Source organism: Cadophora gregata (assembly GCF_030347475.1).
Source record: "Cadophora gregata isolate MNR1 chromosome Unknown scaffold_9, whole genome shotgun sequence".
Classification (NCBI taxonomy): Eukaryota; Fungi; Ascomycota; class Leotiomycetes; order Helotiales; family Ploettnerulaceae; genus Cadophora; species Cadophora gregata.
In genome coordinates this window covers 493,539-513,987 of record NW_026695932.1, presented here as the reverse complement: position 1 = coordinate 513,987, position 20,449 = coordinate 493,539, and the positions used below count along the sequence as shown (strand labels likewise).

Genomic DNA, 20,449 nt, shown 5'->3' with positions numbered 1-20,449 from the left:
GGGCTTTTGGTATACATGGCGCTGGCGCGATCCGTCTAGAATGTAATGTACAACAGTGATAGGAAAAACTCCAAGATTTTGGTACAAGAAATTCCCATCAAGAGGGAAACTGCAGCAAAGGCAAAACAGGCTGCCAGTATCTGTGGCACCATGAAGCAACCGACAGCCCAAATAATCAAATGTGCTTTTGTGAAAATTGCAACTGGCAAAAATAAAACACCGCGAGAGCAATGGAAGACCTAACCCAGCAACTTCAAGATATCTCCCATCCTGGTAGTCTTTTGCTTCCCACCCTTCGCCTTCTCCTGGAACGCCTTCCCAACCAGCAATCTCTTCTCCGCCTGAATATCCAGTACCCGCTCCTCAATACTGTCCTCCATCACCAATCTCCATACCGTACACGGTCTCGTCTGACCCAATCTATGCACCCGATCCACAGCCTGATCCTCAATAGCTGGTGCCCACCAACTATCAGCCAGAATGACCGTGTCGGCAGCAACGAGGTTCAAGCCTACGGAACAAACGGCCAAACTGGCGAGCAATATCCGACAATCCGGATCGCTTTCTAACGCAGTCATGCCTTTGTCCCGGATAGTGGCTGACATGCTTCCATCGATGCGCGCAAACTTCATGTCTTTTTCGACGAGTTGTGCTTGTATGATATCAAGGAACGAAGTCCACTGCGAGAAAATAACAACCTTAGATTTCGGATCTCTCCTTGACGCGATAAGGATACTCATCAGCGCCTCCGTCTTACTACTCTTCGTGTCAACGTCAATATCTTCGTCCTTGACAGCTGATTCCTCAACGGCAGGATGAACGAGACAATCCTTGTCTTTAAGTTCGGCGCGGCACATTGGGCATTTATGCTGCAGTTCGATGGTCCGCTCGATGCATTCTTGCCCGAAGACGTGCTTGCATGCTGTGATTACTGGGTTGTGCAGCTCATCGAGACAGATGGAACATTCTTCGTGAGAGTCGATGGTGAGTCGGAGTAAAGCTTGTAAAGCAGTGACATTCTCTTTCGTAAGTGCAACGACCTCGTCGTTCTCTAGCAAGGCTAACAGATCCGTTACGCGTGTACCGCACAGTTTCCAGTGGCAGCAGACTTGACGCATACGGAGCAGCACTTCTAGAACGTGCCGGTAGACGTTCTGTCCTGGTTTTGCGGCTTTGAGCTTCTGCACCATACCTTGTGCTTCGGCTTGCAGAGCGTCGTATTTCTCGCGCTCGTCTTTGCGGAAGGCGATGCGGTGGACATATTCTGAGAGTTCAGGGAGTTTGAGGTCCACGAAAGCCATGTCTTTCTTACGGCGGAGACACATCGTTCGCATGATGGAGTGGAGGATCAGGTCGGCGTTGCGGTCGCCATATCCGAGGGGGCGGGTGAGGATCGCGTTAAAGAGCTCCAGGCGCTCGAGACCGCCGGTTATGCCAAGGAATTTGAGCATTGAGTAAAGATCTTTGATTGTGTTGACGATGGGTGTGCCTGTCAAGACCCATCGGCATTTTGCAAGACAAGCAGTAGCAGCAATGGCGGACTTAGTGCTGGGATTGCGAATGGTGTGGCCTTCGTCGAGCACGATACGGGTCCAGTTCATGGAGAAGATTCCCTCCTTTCGAGGAAGTTTCTCTGGGTTCTTGGTGTTTCTGGGAAGATATTCCGTGCTTAATGTGCCGTATGTAGTGATAACGACGTCGTATTCTGAGAAGTCTTCGAAGGTCATCCGTTTGCGACCACTGCCGTGATATGTAAGGACTTTCATGTTACGTTCCTTCTTGACATGTCGCTCGATTTGTTGGGCCCAATTGGACATTACACTAACTGGAGCAATGATCAAGGTTGAGCCAGGACCTCCTTCGAGAATCGTACTGATAACCTGAAGAGTCTTTCCGAGACCCATGTCGTCCGCAAGGATACCGCCTCTGGCCAAAGCTGGTTTCTCTGAAGTAACAAACTGCGTAGCAATGTTCTGGAATGCATTTGGGCGAGATCCATGTCTCTTCCACAGCTGTACAACATCGGTGGATCCAGCGGCAGGAAGCGTTGGGTTCTCTTTCTCCAGCATCCAAGCCAGACCTTGACGCTGATACGGAAGTAGTGTCGCAATCAGATCTTCAGGCTGCTCAGCCATCGGCATCTTGGACAAAGCCTCTTCACCTTGTCCCCAAGCCTCGACCAACTTCTCAACATCACGAGGTTTGAAGCGTTCACTATTCGCCACAAAATGCTGGATATCGATTTCTGGCTCTGGTTCGGGCTGACTGCTTGATGACTGGGAGCTCTGGAAACCCATTTGCTGTCTCCTTGGCGGCGGTACGGGAACAGTTGGCTTTTTGGGTGCTGCTATTCCCTGCTTTTTGATGGGCACCCGCTTCGCTTTCATGTTATCTTCAAGGAGCTTTCGGGCAGCTGGATCACCTGGACCGTATACTCGCAGACGTATAGGGCAGTCCCATTGACCTTTTTCTCCAGCAAGAATACCTTCCAGGATGATAGCTCTTGAGTCCTGTTATTAAGTAAGTAATGTCCGTTGTCAAGCATGTGACTTCTAAGGACTGACCAGAAAGCCTGCGAGCTTCGAAGCCAGATCTCGAGGTAAATGTCCAATCTGGGTTCCCTGAACATTGTTGATACGAATTGCGTTCGAATCGTATGGATTTCCTGGCTCTCTCTTAATCATGACCTGTTCACCAGGCGTGGCATAACCGTTGTAATATCTGATACCAACGATTTTGCCATCAATGGCTCCAACACAGACCCATCCAAAGCCCTCATCAGGATCCTGAGTTGAGCCAATAATCTCATCTTCTTCATCGACTTCCGCGCCCCACGCATCGCGCGTCAAGGACTGGCTTGCTCGCGGCTGTGTACCTGGGATGGGATTGCCGGTAGTACGCGCTTGCTTTCGTTGCGGGCCAGCATTTTCATCTTCTGATGCCGAGCCTGTGAGATCAACAAACGATGCAGCGCGCTTTCTGGACATCTTGAATGATGTTGATAGTTGATGACTTGTCTGATGGCTTAAACTTTTCGGAGACGCGTCGTGATGTTGTGCAACAGGCCAGGGTTCTACAGTAGGGGACCGGGTCCACGGGTCGCTTCCGGCTGGGCTGGTTGGGCTAATTTCGTCTTCGGGGATAGGGGTTTTTGGTATCTCTGCCTGTGCTGACTTGACGGGACTCGAATTTATATTCACCGATGGCACTTCACCAGGAGAGATTTTCTGATTTGGTTACACTCAGTCATCAAGCTCATATGTCGTTGCTGGCTCCTTTGTTTGTCATGTTGCGACTTCTTTGAGCTTCGATGAATTCCAAATCGAAACGACCCAAGACTACCCAAGGTGATACTGGAGGCTTCTGCTAGCGTCTAACAGCTTTTAGAACATCGTGTCTATCAAAACTACATTATAAGAATGAACCATTCTTTCTTTAGTGATGAGCTTTCCTGAGAAGTCCGTCGCACATATCAGATGCATAACCACAGAGCTCCAGATGTACGCAAAGGAACTTGGAATTCTATTGAGGTCCCTTCTCGTCACACTACATGTACCATTCATAGAGCCTGTCTAATTATGGGATCCTCCTGTCAGCTTACGAGATCAGCCTTTTAAATTGCTGCTAAGCAGTTTGCGCTAGATCCTCAGATATGTACGGCGGATGTGGTATCTTCGAAAATCTGCAAAGACAGAGAACAGCTGATTGAAGTTTTGACAACAAAAGCAGGTAGAGTCTTCTCGTAAGTCCCTCTTGGCTTAATTGAGCGAGACTGAAGTGGTTTGAATTTATTTCAAATACCAGATTAGGAATGCACGTCTTGCAGTGCTGCATCGATATCTGTGGTCATATTGTGCGAGTTCCTCCACCATCTCAACCATGACCACTAGGGATGTCTGTATATCATGAGCCATGTAACGGGTATTCAGGAGTAATGGGAAGCTGAGAAGCTCGCTGTGACTTTAAGAAAGAAGATTAGAGGCCGTTGCAGACTGGCGGCTCGCAAGACATGCATGAAGAAACTGCACAGCCACAGCCACCCCGAAAGATCCACAACATGCCAAGCAAGGCCCAGGACCCTTGTCCTCGGCAAGCCACAATATAAATTCCTGTTTCTTGTGCATCAATTTCGTCATTGTTGGAGATCCTGGCCAAGAGTGAAAGACCCTGAAATTCCGTGAATGGTCTGATGATAAGATAAGTTGATATATGTGGCTGTGTCCATTTCTGTTATCGTTTTGATCTTCAATTCTTCGGCTTGCGCCTTTAATTTGTGAATGCGCTAGCAACCGCGATATACCCTTCTGCTCTGTATTTTGTCACTCACGTTACTTCTTTGCCGATGTTACGCTCTGCCTCGGTTTTTCCTCTGATCGATAGTGTCACAAGCACAAAGTAAAGCAAGAAAGGCCAAATACAGCTTCGGCTGGCACAAATCTGCCCACCATGGCAATCATGGAACGCATCCTAATCTTCACCATCAACATCTGCTGTCCGTCCCGCCCAATCCCCCCATACCCAATCGACTCTACTCACTAACCTCCTCCCACAGGCCCACCCCTCTCGGTACTTCTCGTCGCCGGCCCAGGCATGGACTGCCTCATCAACACGCTCTTCTTCATTGCTGGCGTGATCCCGGGCCACATCCACGGCTTCTACGTAACGTGCACGTATTTCCACCGGAAACACAAAGTTAAGAAGGGGAGGTATCCGGGAGGTAGGAAGACGGGTATTTATAGCGAGGAGGTGTGGAATGGGGGTGCGACGAGAAGGCATGTGGATCAGTTGTGGAGGGAGGAGAAGAGGGTGGCGGAGGAGAAGGAGATGATGAGGGTCAGGAGGAAGGAGGGAAAGAGGGGTAGTGGGTTGGGTATGGGAATGGGTAGGTCGAGAGGAAGTGAGATGGTTGTGGAGGAAAGTATGGTTGCGAGTACGAGTGGAGGAAAGAAGTGGTGGAGGCCTTAGTGTCAATTACTGTAACGATGAGAGGCTTTCAATGTCAATAATCTCAGATCAACATTCGAAGTTCCAAACTCACATTTGAGAAAATGCAGAATGGAGGCAAGTAGAAGCATGTTTCCTTGATCATTCCATTTCATGAAAGCTGACCGAAAGGTATCCTTCCCGTCCCATCCTTCATATGACCGTGGATATCCCACGCTTACAGGCAAACCTCCCATTCCAGTCATCTGCTCCATAGCTAGACGTAAAAGCACTCCAAACTCCGGGCAAAAAATATGTACAGGCATCTTGCATGCCAAAGAGTGCAAAAGCAAACAAATTCAAGAATGCCGTGTTCAGCAACCATATGTACCACGACATACGCTGACGGTCACTTGAAGAGCGTCGGTAAGCAGAGAACCTTCGTACGCAGAGGCAAGAAGGGTTCGTGTCCCAGTGTCCGAGAGACATGTCGTATCGACGTTGTCAAAGGCAGAAGCTCTCGTAGCTGATGGTTTTGTCGTGGTTCGTTCGTCAAGATTCAAAGCCAAATCCCGTTGGAATCGGTTAGCGGGTCGCCTTCTTGACTTTTCTACTGGCATCGTAGCTGTCAGTATCGAAGCCATAAATGGGGCGGCCTAGACGCTTGAGCGCGAACACAACCTAAGTACATGCATCAGTATGTGCCAAACCGGTGTAATTTTGCCAGATATTAAATAACATACGTCCATAACAGTGACGGTCTTTCTGTTCTGGTACTCAACGACCACAACAGTAACCTTCAGAATCTAGCAGAGGGGCTGGTCAGCTAGGTGAACTTGAAAAGGCGCAAATTAGTATACTTACGTCCTCAAGTCGCTTCCTCAATTGAAGGCGTACTTCATCGTAAATGCCACCAGAGATACGCTTGACACCACCACGACGAGCGAGACGTCTACGAAGATGTCAGTTTTAGTTCAAATGGTAGCATAAGGTGAACATCTAGTAGAGCTGTATACAAGGAGGGGGAAGCGCAACTATCACGTACCTGATATCACCTTTAGCTGTAGATGGTTTCACAGATTAGCAGGCCATATTTGATGACATTGCGCAGAAAATCAAAGATGAAGTCCACTTACTAACACCTTGAATGGTGTCCTTAACGATCTTTCTGTTTCAACACGTAATGTCAGTGATTTTCCGTTAACAATTCAACAAAGGATTGTAAAGAGTCGTGATACGTACCGAGACCTCTTCGATCCCTTTCCCAGACCCAAACCCTTCGCGCCCTTTCCTCGTCCAGGAGCAAACTTCGAACCCCCTCCAAGAAGACCTTTTCCCGCGAGTGTTGGTCGTCCTATTGGACGCGCAGTGCCACGGGAACCTGATGGACCAGCTTGTGACCGGGCGGCCGGTGATTGATACGGAGCCATGGTGAGTGATTTACGGTTGCTTGTCGGTACTGTTGATGTTGCTGAAGAAAGGGGCAGAGTACTGTACAATGGAAGATGAACTTGTGAGAATAGTCGCGGCTGTTGATTGTCAATATTTACATGAACTGAGACTGAGAGTGACGAAATGTTGATGGAAACGCGACGGGGACGCTAAGACTAGCTCCCGAGCAAGGCTTATTAGCGGGGTAGAGAACTGTGGTTCCTTGTCTCGGTGCCTGAAACCAACTCCAAGCAGGTTAGGCGTCGAGAAAAACACTTGAATTGTTCAGAAAAAAAACCCCTTTAGAATCGAGAATAAGGAGCAGGAATGAAAAAAAGGTACGTTAGGGAAAGAGCCAAGACGACAGATTATTCAAAGGTTGATTTATGTGATTCATGTTCCAAGTCCCTGTTGATAAGAGACTCTATTACGCGCTATTTCCACCGGCGCTGCCAGCCGTCAATCAGTCATCAATCAAACAAACAATGCCCTTGTACATATGCATATGCAACGAATGTGGTGTTTGCCTCTCTATCGAACGCCAAGGGAATAATCGTGATAAAACAAAACAAACATGCATTATGTGAACTGCGCCAGCAAACTTGCTCTCATTCCATCATTCCGATATGAAGGTTGCCTCTGCGTACAGAATTCCCTCTTCAACCACTTCTTCATCACCAATTTTCACCTTCAGCGAAATGGTAGTCTTGGGATACTACTTTGAGTTAGTATTGAAAGGGCGCTAGGGATAGGAAAACGCTAACCTGGTAGATGTATGGCTTGGTCCCGGCTGCTCCAGCTACAATCTGCTTGATGAAGCCGGGAACTTCGGCCATAATGTCGACTCTGTCATAATGCTCATCAAGTGGCCCATCGATCAAACCAGTCACAGCCTTTCCATCCTTGGTCTTTCCATTCCACTCAAACTTGACAGCCTCAGGTGGTTGCCATCCAACTTCGGCATCATCCTTGACCTTGCTCCAGGTCGTTTTGCAATCCGATCCAGCCCAGACGATCTCATTACCCTTTATGATTCCACCAACAGTAACAGTTGTAGATCCATAAGATGGGGGAGTGATGTATTCCATCGCGATGGCAGAGTAATTCTCACTCTGAAAATTGCAGAACTTCCATTTTGCAGCAGCATGATGTGGTTTCATGCCTTGTAGACAGTGGATGAAGCAGGCTTTCCCCTTAAAATCAATCGCTCCATCTGCCGTTGTGATTGTTCCTGAGCTGGTAGCTCGAGGCCAGAAAGCATGTCTCATAGTGCCCCATGGTGCGTTTGGATCTGTGCCGAAAGTCGAATTGCCGTCCTTTCCAACGTGGAAAGCTGGTGCGGTTCTGGTGACCGAGAGGTTGACTACGGAGGCTTGGTTGGTCAGAGATTTGATCGTGTATGTATTGCCATCCTCCGAAAGTTCTACGGCGAGATTGTCGGCATAGAAGCTGTTTTCGTCGTCGCTGAAGTCGACATTTGAGAGCTGATCCGAGGACCAGAGACTGGGCTTATTGGCGCTCTTTGGGTAGTAGATTTTGCAGTTGAACTGGGACGTTGTCCGCAGACCGCTTCATTCAACATTAGCATTCAATTTAATCCGAAGAAGTCTTGGAGACCCATACGCAACATTGCTGTAGATGACCTGCACAAAAGCAATTTGCCCGCCCTCTGACATCAAGTAGAAAACCTCGGTCTCCACGCATGTCGTGTTCAAATGAGACCATGTGAAGTCCTTTCTGGTAAGCTCGGTATATGGGGTAGATTCTGTCTGCTTCGCAACAGACTGAATGGCCTCCGGGCCGTATATTGGTTCACGGGTGCCGGCGACATCAGCCAGCCTTATCGCAGAAAAAAGTGGTTAGCAAGGTGCGGGGTTACCGGAAAAGTACAGCTCACTTTTGTTTCGCCCAGCTCATCATCTTGAAGGATTTCTGCGGGTGATTTTTGGGGGGTTTGCGGTTGAAAAGGGTTGTAGTAGAAGAAGGGGATGTCTTTCCTCTGAAGAAATTCTGATGAAGGCAAGTGAGCCTCGCCCTCGCCTCGCGTCACGGACTCACGGTGCGGCAGGAGGGCTGGCTACGTCAGCAAAACATGGGTGTGTGTCTAGCAAGGTTCTTCCTAGCGACGAATTCATGTGCAATTCAACAATTGGATATGCGATTTTTAAAGTCTGTATCAGACAGACGGGTCCAGCTTTATCGAGTCGTGTTGTTCATTTCAAGACCAGGTTCCCACTGCACGTTGGGCAGAAACTAATTCATGCGGCCATCCGACGAGACCTCTCGACAGCGATAATGCTTCTCTAAAAGTATTGACGTCTTACCTGACTCTACAGCTCTGGATACACATCTGTTCTCCGTCTTAGCGGTACTTCTCTTCTTAGTCTGTTTACTTCCGAAAGATCGATTGACGCTGTTGCTATCTCCGGCCCGCCGAAATCCCCTCCCAGTTCCGCGACGATTTCTCCCCATGGACTTACTACCATCGAGTGGCCGTACGATACTCGGACATCATTATGATATCCAGCTTGAGCTGCTGCAATCACATATGATTGGGTCTCAATAGCTCGGGCACGAAGCAAAATTTCCCAGTGAGCTTTCCCAGTTGGAACCGTGAAGGCCGAGGGGTAAGTAATGATCTGAGCTCCTTGCCTCTTCAACGACAACGGAACTTCGGGAAAGCGAAGCTAGAATTGTCAGCATGTTTCCACACTATCTTCGTAACAGGAGTACTTACGTCAAAGCAAATCAATAATCCAACAAGCCCAACAGGTGTCTCAAAAGGAGGATGTATCTCCATTCCCTCTTCAATGATACTGCCATGGGTCAGCTCATAAACACACCCATACCAAGTATACATACTCTCCCTCATGAGCATGCGGCCCATTGGTCAGTTCCATGTCAAATAAATGTAACTTTTGATATCTCTGAACAATCTCCCCATCCTCCGAAACCCAAATCGCAGTATTCTTTACCTTCCCTGAACCCTTCTCGCCTGGTTCATGAATTCCAGCCGTGATAGCTAGCTTATGCTGCTGGGCCAGACTCTGCAGTCCACGGACATGTAGACTATCTTCTACTGAGCGGACGAGACTTAATGTTTCCTCGCCAGAATGGCTGATCCAGTCGGATGCCTCTGGAAGGAAGAGTGCCTATAATCATCTGAGACTGGTCGATACATTTCGTCATAGGGTCGCACCTTGGCTCCAGCTGCCACTGCTTTGCTGACAAGGATTTGAACCTGAGATAGATTGTGCTTCATGCTCGAGGTTGAGCACATTTGGCCCACAGCCTGTTCATGGTATCAGAACTGAAATATATTAACAGCTCACTCGGAGCAGCATACGATGATCGTCTCTCCTCCCATGTTGACAGGCTGGCTCTTCTAACAAAGTGCTTGGAGGAAATTGCTGACTACAATTCAAAGACAACTTTGTCAACTGCCAGGAGAGGAGAAGATTAACTTATGATCCCGTCTATCAACAAGAGTTGTTGAATCACTGTTGACAAAACGTGCGGTAGAAGGCAGCACGAGTCGCAATCAGATTTGCAATCAGAATTGGAATGCTTGACTCGCCCCACATCCCGTCCTCCGTCTCTCGCTTGTCGCTCTCTCTCTCTCTTCCAAAATCCACAACATCAACACTTGCCTTGATATCATTGTCATTTCCGAGTTTCAAACCAAATCCACTGTAATCCAATCCAATTCTTTCTTGCAAATCATGACGTGCAGACGCCACAGTTCCAGATATATCAACCTTTCGTTTCGATCGTTTCTTGAAAGTGCTTGAAACGTCGAAGCTCGTGTCGGGAGGAGGGCTCGGGGCTACAGTAAGGTTTGGCTTCTAGATTGCCTGGAAGCCCAGACCGGAATATTCCAAGGTTCTGGAAAGCATCCATAATTCTAGATTTTCCGGAAAGCTGTCCAGAAGCTTTTGGGGCCTGCGAACTTTGGGAAGTCGATTAAGCCCGTGGATGAACAAGGATATGTTATGTGAGTTTTGAGAGGTACGTTCTGGGAACTGCGCTAAGATCTATGTAAGTTGCTTGTAGTATTGGACCCAGAGACCGACGTGCTCCTATTTCGACTCCAAGAAGTATTCAGACTTTGGTAGGTTGGCATTGCAGAAGAGAGTGGTCCAACCGACAGCAATTGATAGAGCACAATCGAGGCGCGGAAAGCCATCTGAATGACTGAACCAAAAGAACCAACCCGCTCCAGTATTAACACGACTTCTCTCATCAAAATAAAATTCAAACGTCTTCGAGTATCCCGGGAAGAAATACCATAAACAGCTCCATGCTTTCCTCAGAACTGTTGACCCCCACGCCAAGCACTTTATTGAACGTTAGTTCTACTAAATTCTCGCGCCCGCACGTGAGGCAGATTGAATACCGGATTTTGGGTAGCAGAGGGGGTCAAATTTTCAAGTTTTGCTAAGCTTTCTTTCTCGCTTCCTGATTAGTCCTAAACTTTTAGGGTATAACTAATCTTCTATCACTCGCTTTCTTATTAGTTATAGCCTCTTACCTTACTACCTAAGGCTTACCTTATATTAGATCTGCTTAAGCTACTTAACGTCCGGACCTGAGCTATAGCTTAAGTTCCTTTATTATTCTTAATAATAATAATAATAATAATAATAATAATAATAATAATAATAATAATAATAATAATAATAATAATAATAATAATAATAATAATAATAATAATAATAATAATAATAATAATAATAATAATAATAATAATAATAATAATAATAATAATAATAATAATAATAATAATAATAATAATAATAATAATAATAATAATAATAATAATAATAATAATAATAATAATAATAATAATAATAATAATAATAATAATAATAATAATAATAATAATAATAATAATAATAATATAAGTGTACTTTTAAAAGGAGTGATAAAAGAAGCTATAATCAAAGTGTCGTGTACCTGGCGCACCTGAGGCACTCTATAAGGCGCTTCAGCTAATCAGAGGCTACTTATATAACTAGAACTCCTGGAGCTTCCTCTTATAAGGGAGCTTTAGAATACCTTAATAAATTAAGACTTTTATATTATATAAAGCTCTTCTCTATAGTATACGATAGTTAAGAGCTATATTCGCTTATTTAAGCTATTATATAAGTATACTATATAGTATAAGTAGAGTTATAAGTAGTATTAAGAGACACTTATACTACTATTTAAAGAACTCTTTTAAATACCTCCCTGAACTTCTTAAAACACTTTTAACGCTATTAGTTCTGTAGAAAGCCTCTCTAATATATCGATATACTTTTAAGATAAGTTAATTAAATATAAGAGTAATACTCTTAATTAAAGAAAGTAGTAGCTTTAGTAGTAGACGACTTTCTAGTATTATACTAAACTTAAAGGAATCTAGAGATTTATTAACTCTAACGCTAATAATATTAGAAATATTATTAAGTAATAACTAAATTTCCTTAGTATTAATAATTTTATATAAGAGGAGATAAATAGTTACTTTAGTAAGTAAATAGCATTATTAATATAAGCTAACTTAGATTTACTAGTGAAATAGAACGCTACTACTACTAAGGAAAGAGAGAGTATAATAGAACTACTAGTATTTATAAATAAGCCCTTAGAAGCTAAGTTTAAAGATATTAAGGTACTCTAGGAAGCTCGAATAAGAGAGTACTCGAATAAGCTAGCTAAATAGATAGCGCTTAATAACTATATTTAGAACCTCTTTAACTAAGTAAATAGTACTATTAGCTAGTCTATTCTAACTAATATAATTAATAATAATACTATTAAGGGCGCCGCAGGACTATAAGTACTAGTTAGGTCTATTAAGCGTAATATAGTACCTTTAGACGTAGTAGTACTAATATCGTGTACTATAGGGAGGAGCTTCATGTAGTATGAAAGTCTTAATTTATTAAGGTATTCTAGAGCTCCCTTATAAGAGGAAGCTCTAGGAGTTCTAGTTATATAAGTAGCCTCTGGTTAGCTAGAGCGCCTTAAGGAGTGCCTTAGGTACGTTAGGTGCATAATATACCCCCTCGCTTAGCTTTATAATAGTAAGTGAAGCGATATAAATAGTATAGATAATACTACCTAAACTACAATAGGAGTTAATACTAACTAATAGCGTTAGGTCTTAAGCGCTTAGTAGCTCTGAATATATAAACTAGGTAGGTCCCTCGGAACGCTCTTTCTTTAAATAATAACTTCGATATAATATTAGTAAATATAGCTAAAAGCTCCCGCGCTACCTGCGCTTTACGCGCCTCTAACCTTACTACTACTCGTGTAGTAAAGAAGAAGATTATAAGTTATTAATTTAAAGATTCCGATATAATTAGTGTTATAAGGAATCATTAGAACTACGCTAATACTTATAAAATAGGCTTATAGCTGCTGTAGCTCCCCTGCTACTGCTACTCTACTACTACTACTATCACTATCACTACTATTAGTACTAGTACTAACTCCTGCCCGCCGCCCTACTGTAGTAGGGGCTATCTGTACTATACCTTATAGCTACTATATTCGCAGTAGTTTATAAGGTGCGCTAGGCGACCCTTATCGCGATAAAGAGATAGCTTCACGCTGTTTTTATTATTATAAAAATAATAAATCAGGTTATATCGCTGCCCCCGCCTGCGCTACTGAACTTTTCGCCAGCTACTTAGTAGCCTAAGCCCTCCTAGAGAGTATATATATAAGTGTTTCCTTATATTATAGTGTTAGAATAACGAAGTATTAAGGTATTAATATTAAAGTACTAAGCGAGGCTAACTCTATAATATATATAAACTTTTATAATCCGCCGGGCCGCTATTCGGAAGGCCTTAGAGGCTAAGAAAGATAAGGATAAAGATAAGGATAAGATCTATACCGCTATCTGTAAGTTGTAATAGTAGTCTTATAGATTTCAGATGTTATCTAACTGTTAATATTAGCTGCTACCCCTACTCTTGCCTCTACTCTCTGTAGAGAGACTGCTGTTTCCCCTTCCTCGCCCTGTTTTTAGCGTTATAGGAATAAGCTCCGGCTCTATAAGAGCTATTATTGTTGCCCCCGCGGTGTGTTTAGCTTTATATGCCTCTATCTTAGTAGAGGTTAATGTTATAGCTAGCGCTACCCGGCAGTTAATTAACCTTCTCCTCCTTTCTTAATAAGTAGTATAAGCTTTATAACCTTTAAGTAGTAGCTTAGGAATATTACCCCTTTATTATTATAATTCGAGCTAGCGTATTAGTATAGCTTTATAACCTAGAAGTCGTAGCTTAAGATTAGGTCCCTTACTCTTCGTGTTATTTTAGCGCGGCTTTATAACCCTGAAGTAGTAGCTTAGGATTAAGTCTTATAATTTTATCTCTTCTCTCCTCTCTAATAGCGTTTAAGAACTATAAATATAAAATAAAGGAAATATAATAAAAGAAAGTATTTATATAGATTATATAGCTTAAGTGAGCTTCTTAATATTAGCTTAAAAGTCTTAAAGGTTTAAAAGAGTGATAAATACTTTAAACTTCTGCCTTAGTAGGTTTTTAGTTAAGCTATCAGCTAGTATATTATTTATCAGGAGATATGTTACCTGAAAACTCCCTTTTTTATACTCTTATCATAGCTATATATTCTGTATATTAATATACTAAAGCTTTATCAAGATTCGCTAGTTCTCTTTAACTATTAGCTGAATTATCTATTTATTATCGCAGAATATATTCCACGGAGCTCTTATATTAAGCCTTAGCTCTTTAAAGAACTTTTAAAGCGCTATTACCTCCTTAGTAGTCTGTTTTATACTAAGAAGCTCTGCCTTAGTTATTAAAGTAGTAATAGTATCTTATTAAGAGGCTTTCTAAATAATAGCTCCTTTAAATAGTATAATCAGGAATCCTTAGGAGAAATAATACGATTTAGTGTTATCTATAAAAGATATATCTAAGGTAATAAGAAGGTATATTTCTCTATCCTTCTGACTATAGATAATAGTTAAGAATCTTAAGCTAAATAGATATTATATAGTCTAATTAACTGCCTCTAAGTATAGTACGCTTAGGTTAGTAAGGAAGTATAATAGTTAAGAGGCTATAAAAGCGACGTCTAGCTAGAGTATAATAGCTATATATAGTACTAACTTAACCTTCTCTTGATATTCCTTGATTTACTTAAAAGTTACTATACTAAGGTTCTTAACTAGCTTGTAATACAGGAGAGGCGTGCTAAGGCATTTCCCGTCTATTATATTAAACTTCTGAGCTATCTTCTTAATATAAATATTATATAAGAGAGATACTATCTTCTTTTCCCTATTTTATATTACTCGTACTCCCAAGAACTATTCCACGTCTCCTAGGACTATTAGCTCGTACGCCTCGTGTAGTTTATCTATAATTATCTAGCTCTCTTCAGCGTATCTGATATAATATAAGACCTAAATATTATTAATATAGAATACTACAAAGATAGTCTTATACTAGTTTATAAAGATATATAGCTCCTCCGCGAGTAGAGATAGGTCTAGCTTACTAAGTATCTTTATAAAGTCGCTATATTAAAGTATAAGTAAGTCTCTTAAGCTGTAGAGCGCTCAGTTAATTTCTACTACTATTCCTAGTCTTTTCCAGCTTTCCGGAGAGAAACACAAGACTAAGGCGCTCCTCTTATCTCTCTTTATATTAATAAAGGTGTTAATTATATTAAACTACTTTACTTTTAAGTCGAATTAAGCTGCTAGTGCTATTATAACTTAGAATAACCTTACTATAAGTATAGCTACGTAAGTTAAGAATATTATAAAGTTATCTTATATATCACCTTGTATTATAATCCGAGACTTATAACACTTAAGCTATCCTATAGAATCTACCTTATAAGTAAATACCTACTTTAAGGGAATTAGTAAGGTAGCTACGTTTTCCCTAGGAATCAGTCTTTAATAGTCTTAAGCTTCCAAGTTTAATATCTCCCTTTCCGTGTTAGCTTTAAACTACTTACTATATAGGTAACTCTCTAGCTCCCTCTAGTTCTTAGGTAGCTTCAAGAGCTTCCCTTAATATTAGTTTTATAAGTTAGAAGCTCTTACCTCTACTTAGATATCTGATATAGCACTTAAAACTACTATATAAAGTATAATAATATCATAGCTATTAGCTCGCGTCGGAGTCTTACTATAGAAGGTTATAGTAAACTCTTAAAAGCGCGAGTAGCTATCTTATCTTAGAGCTACTACTATAGAGTAATAGCCGTGTGCAGTAAGTCTTTCATGTTCTCTCTAAGCTTCCTAAGTTACTTAGATTCGATCACGCTCTATTACTCGCTATTATTAGTAGCTATTTCTAGCTGCCTATAGAAACTCAGTTCTTATTGCTTTAGGAGAAGCTTCTAGAAGCTTAGTAACCTATTACTTAAGGTCTTATAGCTATTAGCTAAGTAATACGACTTAAGGGTATATTTATTAGCGCGCCTCCTTAATACTTAGACTAGTATTATTACTACTTATAGCGTCCCTCCGGTACTAAGGTAAGAGATAATTAGTCTCTATAGCTTTAGTATCTCTTAGAGCGCCTTAACTTAACTTCTTATAAGGAGTTAGATCTCTACTACTATTAGCGAAGTTATTATTATAAAGGACTATATCGTTACTCTTCACCCCTAAGGTCTATCTCTTATAAGGAAGTAATTCAGAGGTCTAAGGGAGCTCTAGTGAGTCGATCTCTATTAGCTCTTATACCTCTAGTACTACCCCCGAGCTTTATAGAAGCTTTATTAGAGTAATATCTATTAATTCTAGTACCTCCTTAGCGACTAGTATAGTAGTCTTAATACTAACGTTAACCTTAAATATAGCTTCATTTAGTTTAGCTATATATTCCGCTATAACTATATCGGTAATATTACTAATACCGTACTCTATGTCTAGAGCGATAATATTCTTTTCTAGGTCCTTAATAAGCTCCCTTAGAGTAAAGATAAGTTAGCCGACTTTCTTTTCTTTCTCAGGGGAATAGAATATTATCTTATTAAACCGGATATTACACGTGATTACTATATAGCGTAGCTAGAGCACCTAGATCTTATATAAGTTAGAAGTAATATAACTAACTAAGTATCTAACGTGCGCCCTAGGGCTGACTTTAAAGCCTCTATAATTCCTTCTAGCCTCTCTATTAGTTATAACTAGATATACACGCGCCTTATACGCGTATACTCTACTCTAGTTAGGTCTTAAGTTAGTTAAGAGCTTCTTCACTATTAGTAGATTATACTACTGAAAATAGTTCCGAAACTATTCCTAGAGTACTTAATTTAGACTCCTTATCCCTTAGTATATAAGAGGACTTATATTATAAAGGTAGATTACCGTATAATATACCTCTAGGTAAAGCTTCTCCGGCAGGTTCGCCTAAACATGTATCTTAATAGATTTAGTAATAATCTCCTATCCTACGCGCTCCGCGCCGCCTATAAGTTCTTTAGTATATAGCGGGGGATTCTTTACCTTTATCCCTTCTCTTATAATCTATTCCTCGTACCTTAACGTACCTCGAATAGCTATAACTAAGGTATTATTATTATACTAAATAATATAGACTAATAGTCTATATTAACGCTTAGTCTAACGCTCGAAGTTCTCTAAGACTAGTATAACGTAGCTAGCTAACTTACTTAGTAACGTATAGCTAAAGAGCTTCCTACTATACTTGTCCTTAATAATAAGTAGCTAGCAAGTACTATTATAACCTACGTTAAAGTCAAATAAGTCCCAGAGGATTCAGTAGAATAGCCTAGCTACCTTATTCTCTAACTCCTGTCTTAACGTGACGTTTCCGGCGTATATAATAGTACAGTCTTTATACTAGATTCTTAATACTCCGTTGAATTATACGCCTCTCCCTACTTTAAGTAACGCCCGTAGAGTACTCTCTCCTAAATAGCTGGTGTGTAAGTACTATAGTTACGGAGTTACAGAACGCTCCTTAAGTAGTTAACTTAATAATTAGAAACCTTACTTATTCAAGCTATAACTTAGAGTTGTATATATTATAATAAGCGTATATATCAAGGTCACTAGGTTATAAGAGTAATAAGAGTATCTAAAAAGCTTATATTTAAAGAAAGTTAGGTTGAACTTTTAAATTAGCTATCTAATAACTACGCTTATTTAAACCTCCCTATACTGTAAAGTAGTATCTTTCCCTAAGTACTATAGCTTAGCGTCTTTTAGTAATGTCTCTAAGATAATATTAATATAGAAATCACGGATTATAGCGATATTATTAAGTAATAAGTCTTAAGTATTTAGACTATTTAGCCTAGTTAAGGAGTTCTTAAATACTCGTTTCCCTCTACTAACTACTAGAATTTATTATATTCTAGCTTCTATATAGTTATTATTAGTTAATCTCTTAAAGGAACCTAGAACTAGCTTATTCTCGTGATTAACTAAGTGCTAGGCGCTATAGTTATTAACTAAGGTACTCTCTAAGAATACGTGAGGAATGTTAATAAAGTCCGTAGTATAAATTCCGAGTGTCTCTTTAAGGTCTAAGAGCTTTAAATTAATAGTAGCTACGTTAACGTTTCCGGGGTACTTCCCTTTAGCTTACTGAAATAACAGTTCTTAGTTTTTACTAAGCTTCTTCCTAGTAATCTAAGCTATAGAGATAGTAGTCTAGCTTTCCTTAGAGATCTCTTAGTATAGTTCTATATACTTAAGTGCCTAGATAGTCTCATGAATCCTCTTGATTTACTTATTATTTAGACGGAATCTTATACTATTAGCTTAAAAGCTGTTATAAGTGAAATAAAGCTTCTAGCACTTAATTAGAGGGTACCGGTATCTGATTCCATAAGGGCAGTTAGTCTTCCTATCTTCTTAATTTAAACGGGAGTGATTCTGAGAGCTTCTGGAATAGTCTTATAAGCTTCTTATATTAGAATAACTACCTAGTATTAGTGTAGCGTAGAAACTATTAGCTCCCTTACCTCTGTTCCGGTAGTACTCCTCTATATTCGCTGTAAACGCTAAACTGTACTTCTCTAGTGTTATACTATACTGACGTCCTAGAGTATTATCTCTTATAATATTAGCGAGTGCTTAAGTAGCCTAAGTCTCTAACTAAACTAATACTACGTTTAAGAAAGCTTGTATATCACGTACTCCTTATATATTAAGAATATTATACGCTCTCATAAGATAGAAGTTCTTTTACTATAGCTTATACTATATACGAGGTTTAATTCGCGACTTCTTATCTTAACGTATTAGTAAGCTAAGTGTATTAGTATAGTCCGAAATAATAGAGGTTAGTACTACTATATCTAAAAGTACTATATCACGCTTAATAGACCTAACTAATACTTATAGTCCTACGGCGCCCTCGGCCGTATTATTATTAATTACGTTAGTTAGAATAGACTAGCTAATAGTACTATTTACCTAGTTAAAGAAGTTCTAAATACAGTTATTAAGCGCTATCCATTTAGCTAGCTTATTTAAGTACTCCCTTATTTAAGCTTCCTAGAGTACTTTAATATCTTTAAACTTAGCTTCTAAGGGCTTACTTATAGACGCTAGCGGTTCTATTATACTCTCTCTTTCCTTAGTAGTAGTAGCGTTCTATTTCGCTAGTAAATCTAGGTTAGCTTATATTAACAATACTATCTACTTACTAAGGCGACTATTTATCTTCTCTCGTATAAAATCGTTAATACTTAGGAGATTCAGTTATTACTTAATGATATTTCTAACGTTGTTAGTGTTAAAGTTAATAAATCTCTAGATTCCTTTAAGTTTAGTATAGTACTAGAAAGTTATCTACTACTAGAGCTACTACTTTCTCTAATCGAGAGTATTACCCTCGTGTTTAATTAACTTATCTTAAAGGTATATTAATATATTAGAGAGGCTTTCTATAGAACTAATAGTATTAAGAGTATTTCGGGAAGTTTAGGGAGGTATTTAAAGGAGTTCTTTAAGTAGCGGTATAAGTATCTCTTAATACTACTTATAACTCTACCTATACTACGTAATATACTTATATAGTAGCTTAAACGAGCGAATATAGCTCTTAACTATCATGTACTATAGGGAGGAGCTTTATATAGTATAAAAGTCTTAATTTATTAAGGTATTCTAGAGCTCCCCTATAAGAGGAAGCTCTAGGAGTTCTAATTATATAAGTAGCCTCTGGTTGGCTAGAGCGCCTTAGGGAGTGCCTCAGGTGCGTCAGGTACACGATAACTAATCTCTATTATTTTAGACTATACTAATACACTTAGCCTTCTGATATATTAAGATAAGAAGTCGCGAATTAAACCTTATATATAGTATAAGCTATAGTAAAAGAACTTCCGTCTTATAAGAACATATAATATTCCTAATATATAAGAAGTACGTAATATATAAGCTTTTCTAAACGTAGTATTAGTTTAGTTAAAGACTTAGGCCGCTTAAGTACTTACTAATATTATAAGAGATAATACTCTAAGATATTAATATAGTATAATACTAGAGGAGTACGATCTAGTATTTATAGTAAATATAGAAGAGTACTACTAGAATAGAAGTAAAGAAGCTAATAGTTTCTATGCTATACTAATACTAAGTAGTTATTCTAATATAGGAGGCTCGTAAGACTATTCTGAAAGCTCTCGGAATTACTCTTATTTAAATTAAGAAGATAAGAAGACTAACTATCTCTACGGAATTAGATATTAGTACTCTTTAATTAAGTACTAGAAGCTTCGGTTCGCTTATAATAGCTTTTAAGCTAATAGTATAAGATTCTATCTAAATAATAAGTAAATTAAGAGGATTTATAAAGTAGCTTAAACGCTTAAAGTATATAGAACTACGCTAAGAGATCTCGAAGGAAAGCTAAGCTACTATCCCGGTTATATAGATTACTAGAAAGAAGTCTAGTAAAGACTAAGACTTATTATCTTAGTATACTAAAGGGAAGTACTTTAAAAACGTTAATATAGCTACTATTAATTTAAAGCTCTTAGACCTTAAAGAGATACTTAGAATCTATATTATAGACTTTATTAATATCTCTTATATACTATTAGAGAGTACTTTAGT

The 20,449-nt window shown here is 40.2% G+C and overlaps 5 protein-coding genes across 5 annotated transcripts; 1 reads left to right on the top strand and 4 right to left on the bottom strand.

The window, feature by feature from the left end:
* Positions 1-239: 239 nt before the first annotated feature.
* On the bottom strand, positions 240-3,046 carry ONS95_014493 (uncharacterized protein; the record flags this gene model as incomplete). The annotated part of the gene is made up of 2 exons (XM_058508145.1): positions 2,565-3,046; positions 240-2,510 (listed from the first exon to the last, which is right to left on the bottom strand). Exons 1-2 carry the CDS (start codon positions 2,985-2,987, stop codon positions 240-242), a joined length of 2,694 nt encoding a protein of 897 aa, XP_058355826.1. The 5' UTR covers positions 2,988-3,046.
* Positions 3,047-4,130: 1,084 nt separating this feature from the next.
* On the top strand, positions 4,131-5,019 carry ONS95_014492 (uncharacterized protein). Its single transcript, XM_058508144.1, has 2 exons — positions 4,131-4,492; positions 4,553-5,019. The coding sequence occupies exons 1-2, from the start codon at positions 4,447-4,449 to the stop codon at positions 4,963-4,965; spliced, it is 459 nt and encodes a 152-aa protein (XP_058355825.1). The 5' UTR covers positions 4,131-4,446; the 3' UTR covers positions 4,966-5,019.
* On the bottom strand, positions 5,020-6,505 carry ONS95_014491 (uncharacterized protein). The gene is made up of 5 exons (XM_058508143.1): positions 6,166-6,505; positions 6,060-6,091; positions 5,969-5,984; positions 5,788-5,875; positions 5,020-5,729 (listed from the first exon to the last, which is right to left on the bottom strand). Exons 1-5 carry the CDS (start codon positions 6,351-6,353, stop codon positions 5,580-5,582), a joined length of 474 nt encoding a protein of 157 aa, XP_058355824.1. The 5' UTR covers positions 6,354-6,505; the 3' UTR covers positions 5,020-5,579.
* A 465-nt stretch (positions 6,506-6,970) lies between these two features.
* SVF1 (putative cell survival pathways protein) lies at positions 6,971-8,274 on the bottom strand (the record flags this gene model as incomplete). Its single annotated transcript, XM_058508142.1, has 4 exons — positions 6,971-7,069; positions 7,119-7,923; positions 7,978-8,193; positions 8,252-8,274. The coding sequence occupies 4 exons, from the start codon at positions 8,272-8,274 to the stop codon at positions 6,971-6,973; spliced, it is 1,143 nt and encodes a 380-aa protein (XP_058355823.1).
* A 410-nt stretch (positions 8,275-8,684) lies between these two features.
* NIT2_2 (Carbon-nitrogen hydrolase) lies at positions 8,685-9,721 on the bottom strand (the record flags this gene model as incomplete). The annotated part of the gene is made up of 5 exons (XM_058508141.1): positions 8,685-9,041; positions 9,092-9,170; positions 9,217-9,506; positions 9,554-9,646; positions 9,701-9,721. 5 exons carry the CDS (start codon positions 9,719-9,721, stop codon positions 8,685-8,687), a joined length of 840 nt encoding a protein of 279 aa, XP_058355822.1.
* Between the last annotated feature and the right edge of the window lie 10,728 nt (positions 9,722-20,449).

Bases quoted from the DNA above. Each gene is read 5' to 3' on its own strand.
- ONS95_014492 (XM_058508144.1), top strand. From the start codon at position 4,447: ATGGCAATCATGGAACGCATCCTAATCTTCACCATCAACATCTGCT. The intron at 4,493-4,552 runs GTCCGTCCCGCC...CTCCTCCCACAG, and splicing joins CTTCACCATCAACATCTGCT to GCCCACCCCTCTCGGTACTT.
- ONS95_014491 (XM_058508143.1), bottom strand. From the start codon at position 6,353: ATGGCTCCGTATCAATCACCGGCCGCCCGGTCACAAGCTGGTCCATCA. The intron at 6,092-6,165 runs GTACGTATCACG...GTGTTGAAACAG, and splicing joins AAGGGATCGAAGAGGTCTCG to AAAGATCGTTAAGGACACCA. The intron at 5,730-5,787 runs GTAAGTATACTA...CCCCTCTGCTAG, and splicing joins TGAGGAAGCGACTTGAGGAC to ATTCTGAAGGTTACTGTTGT.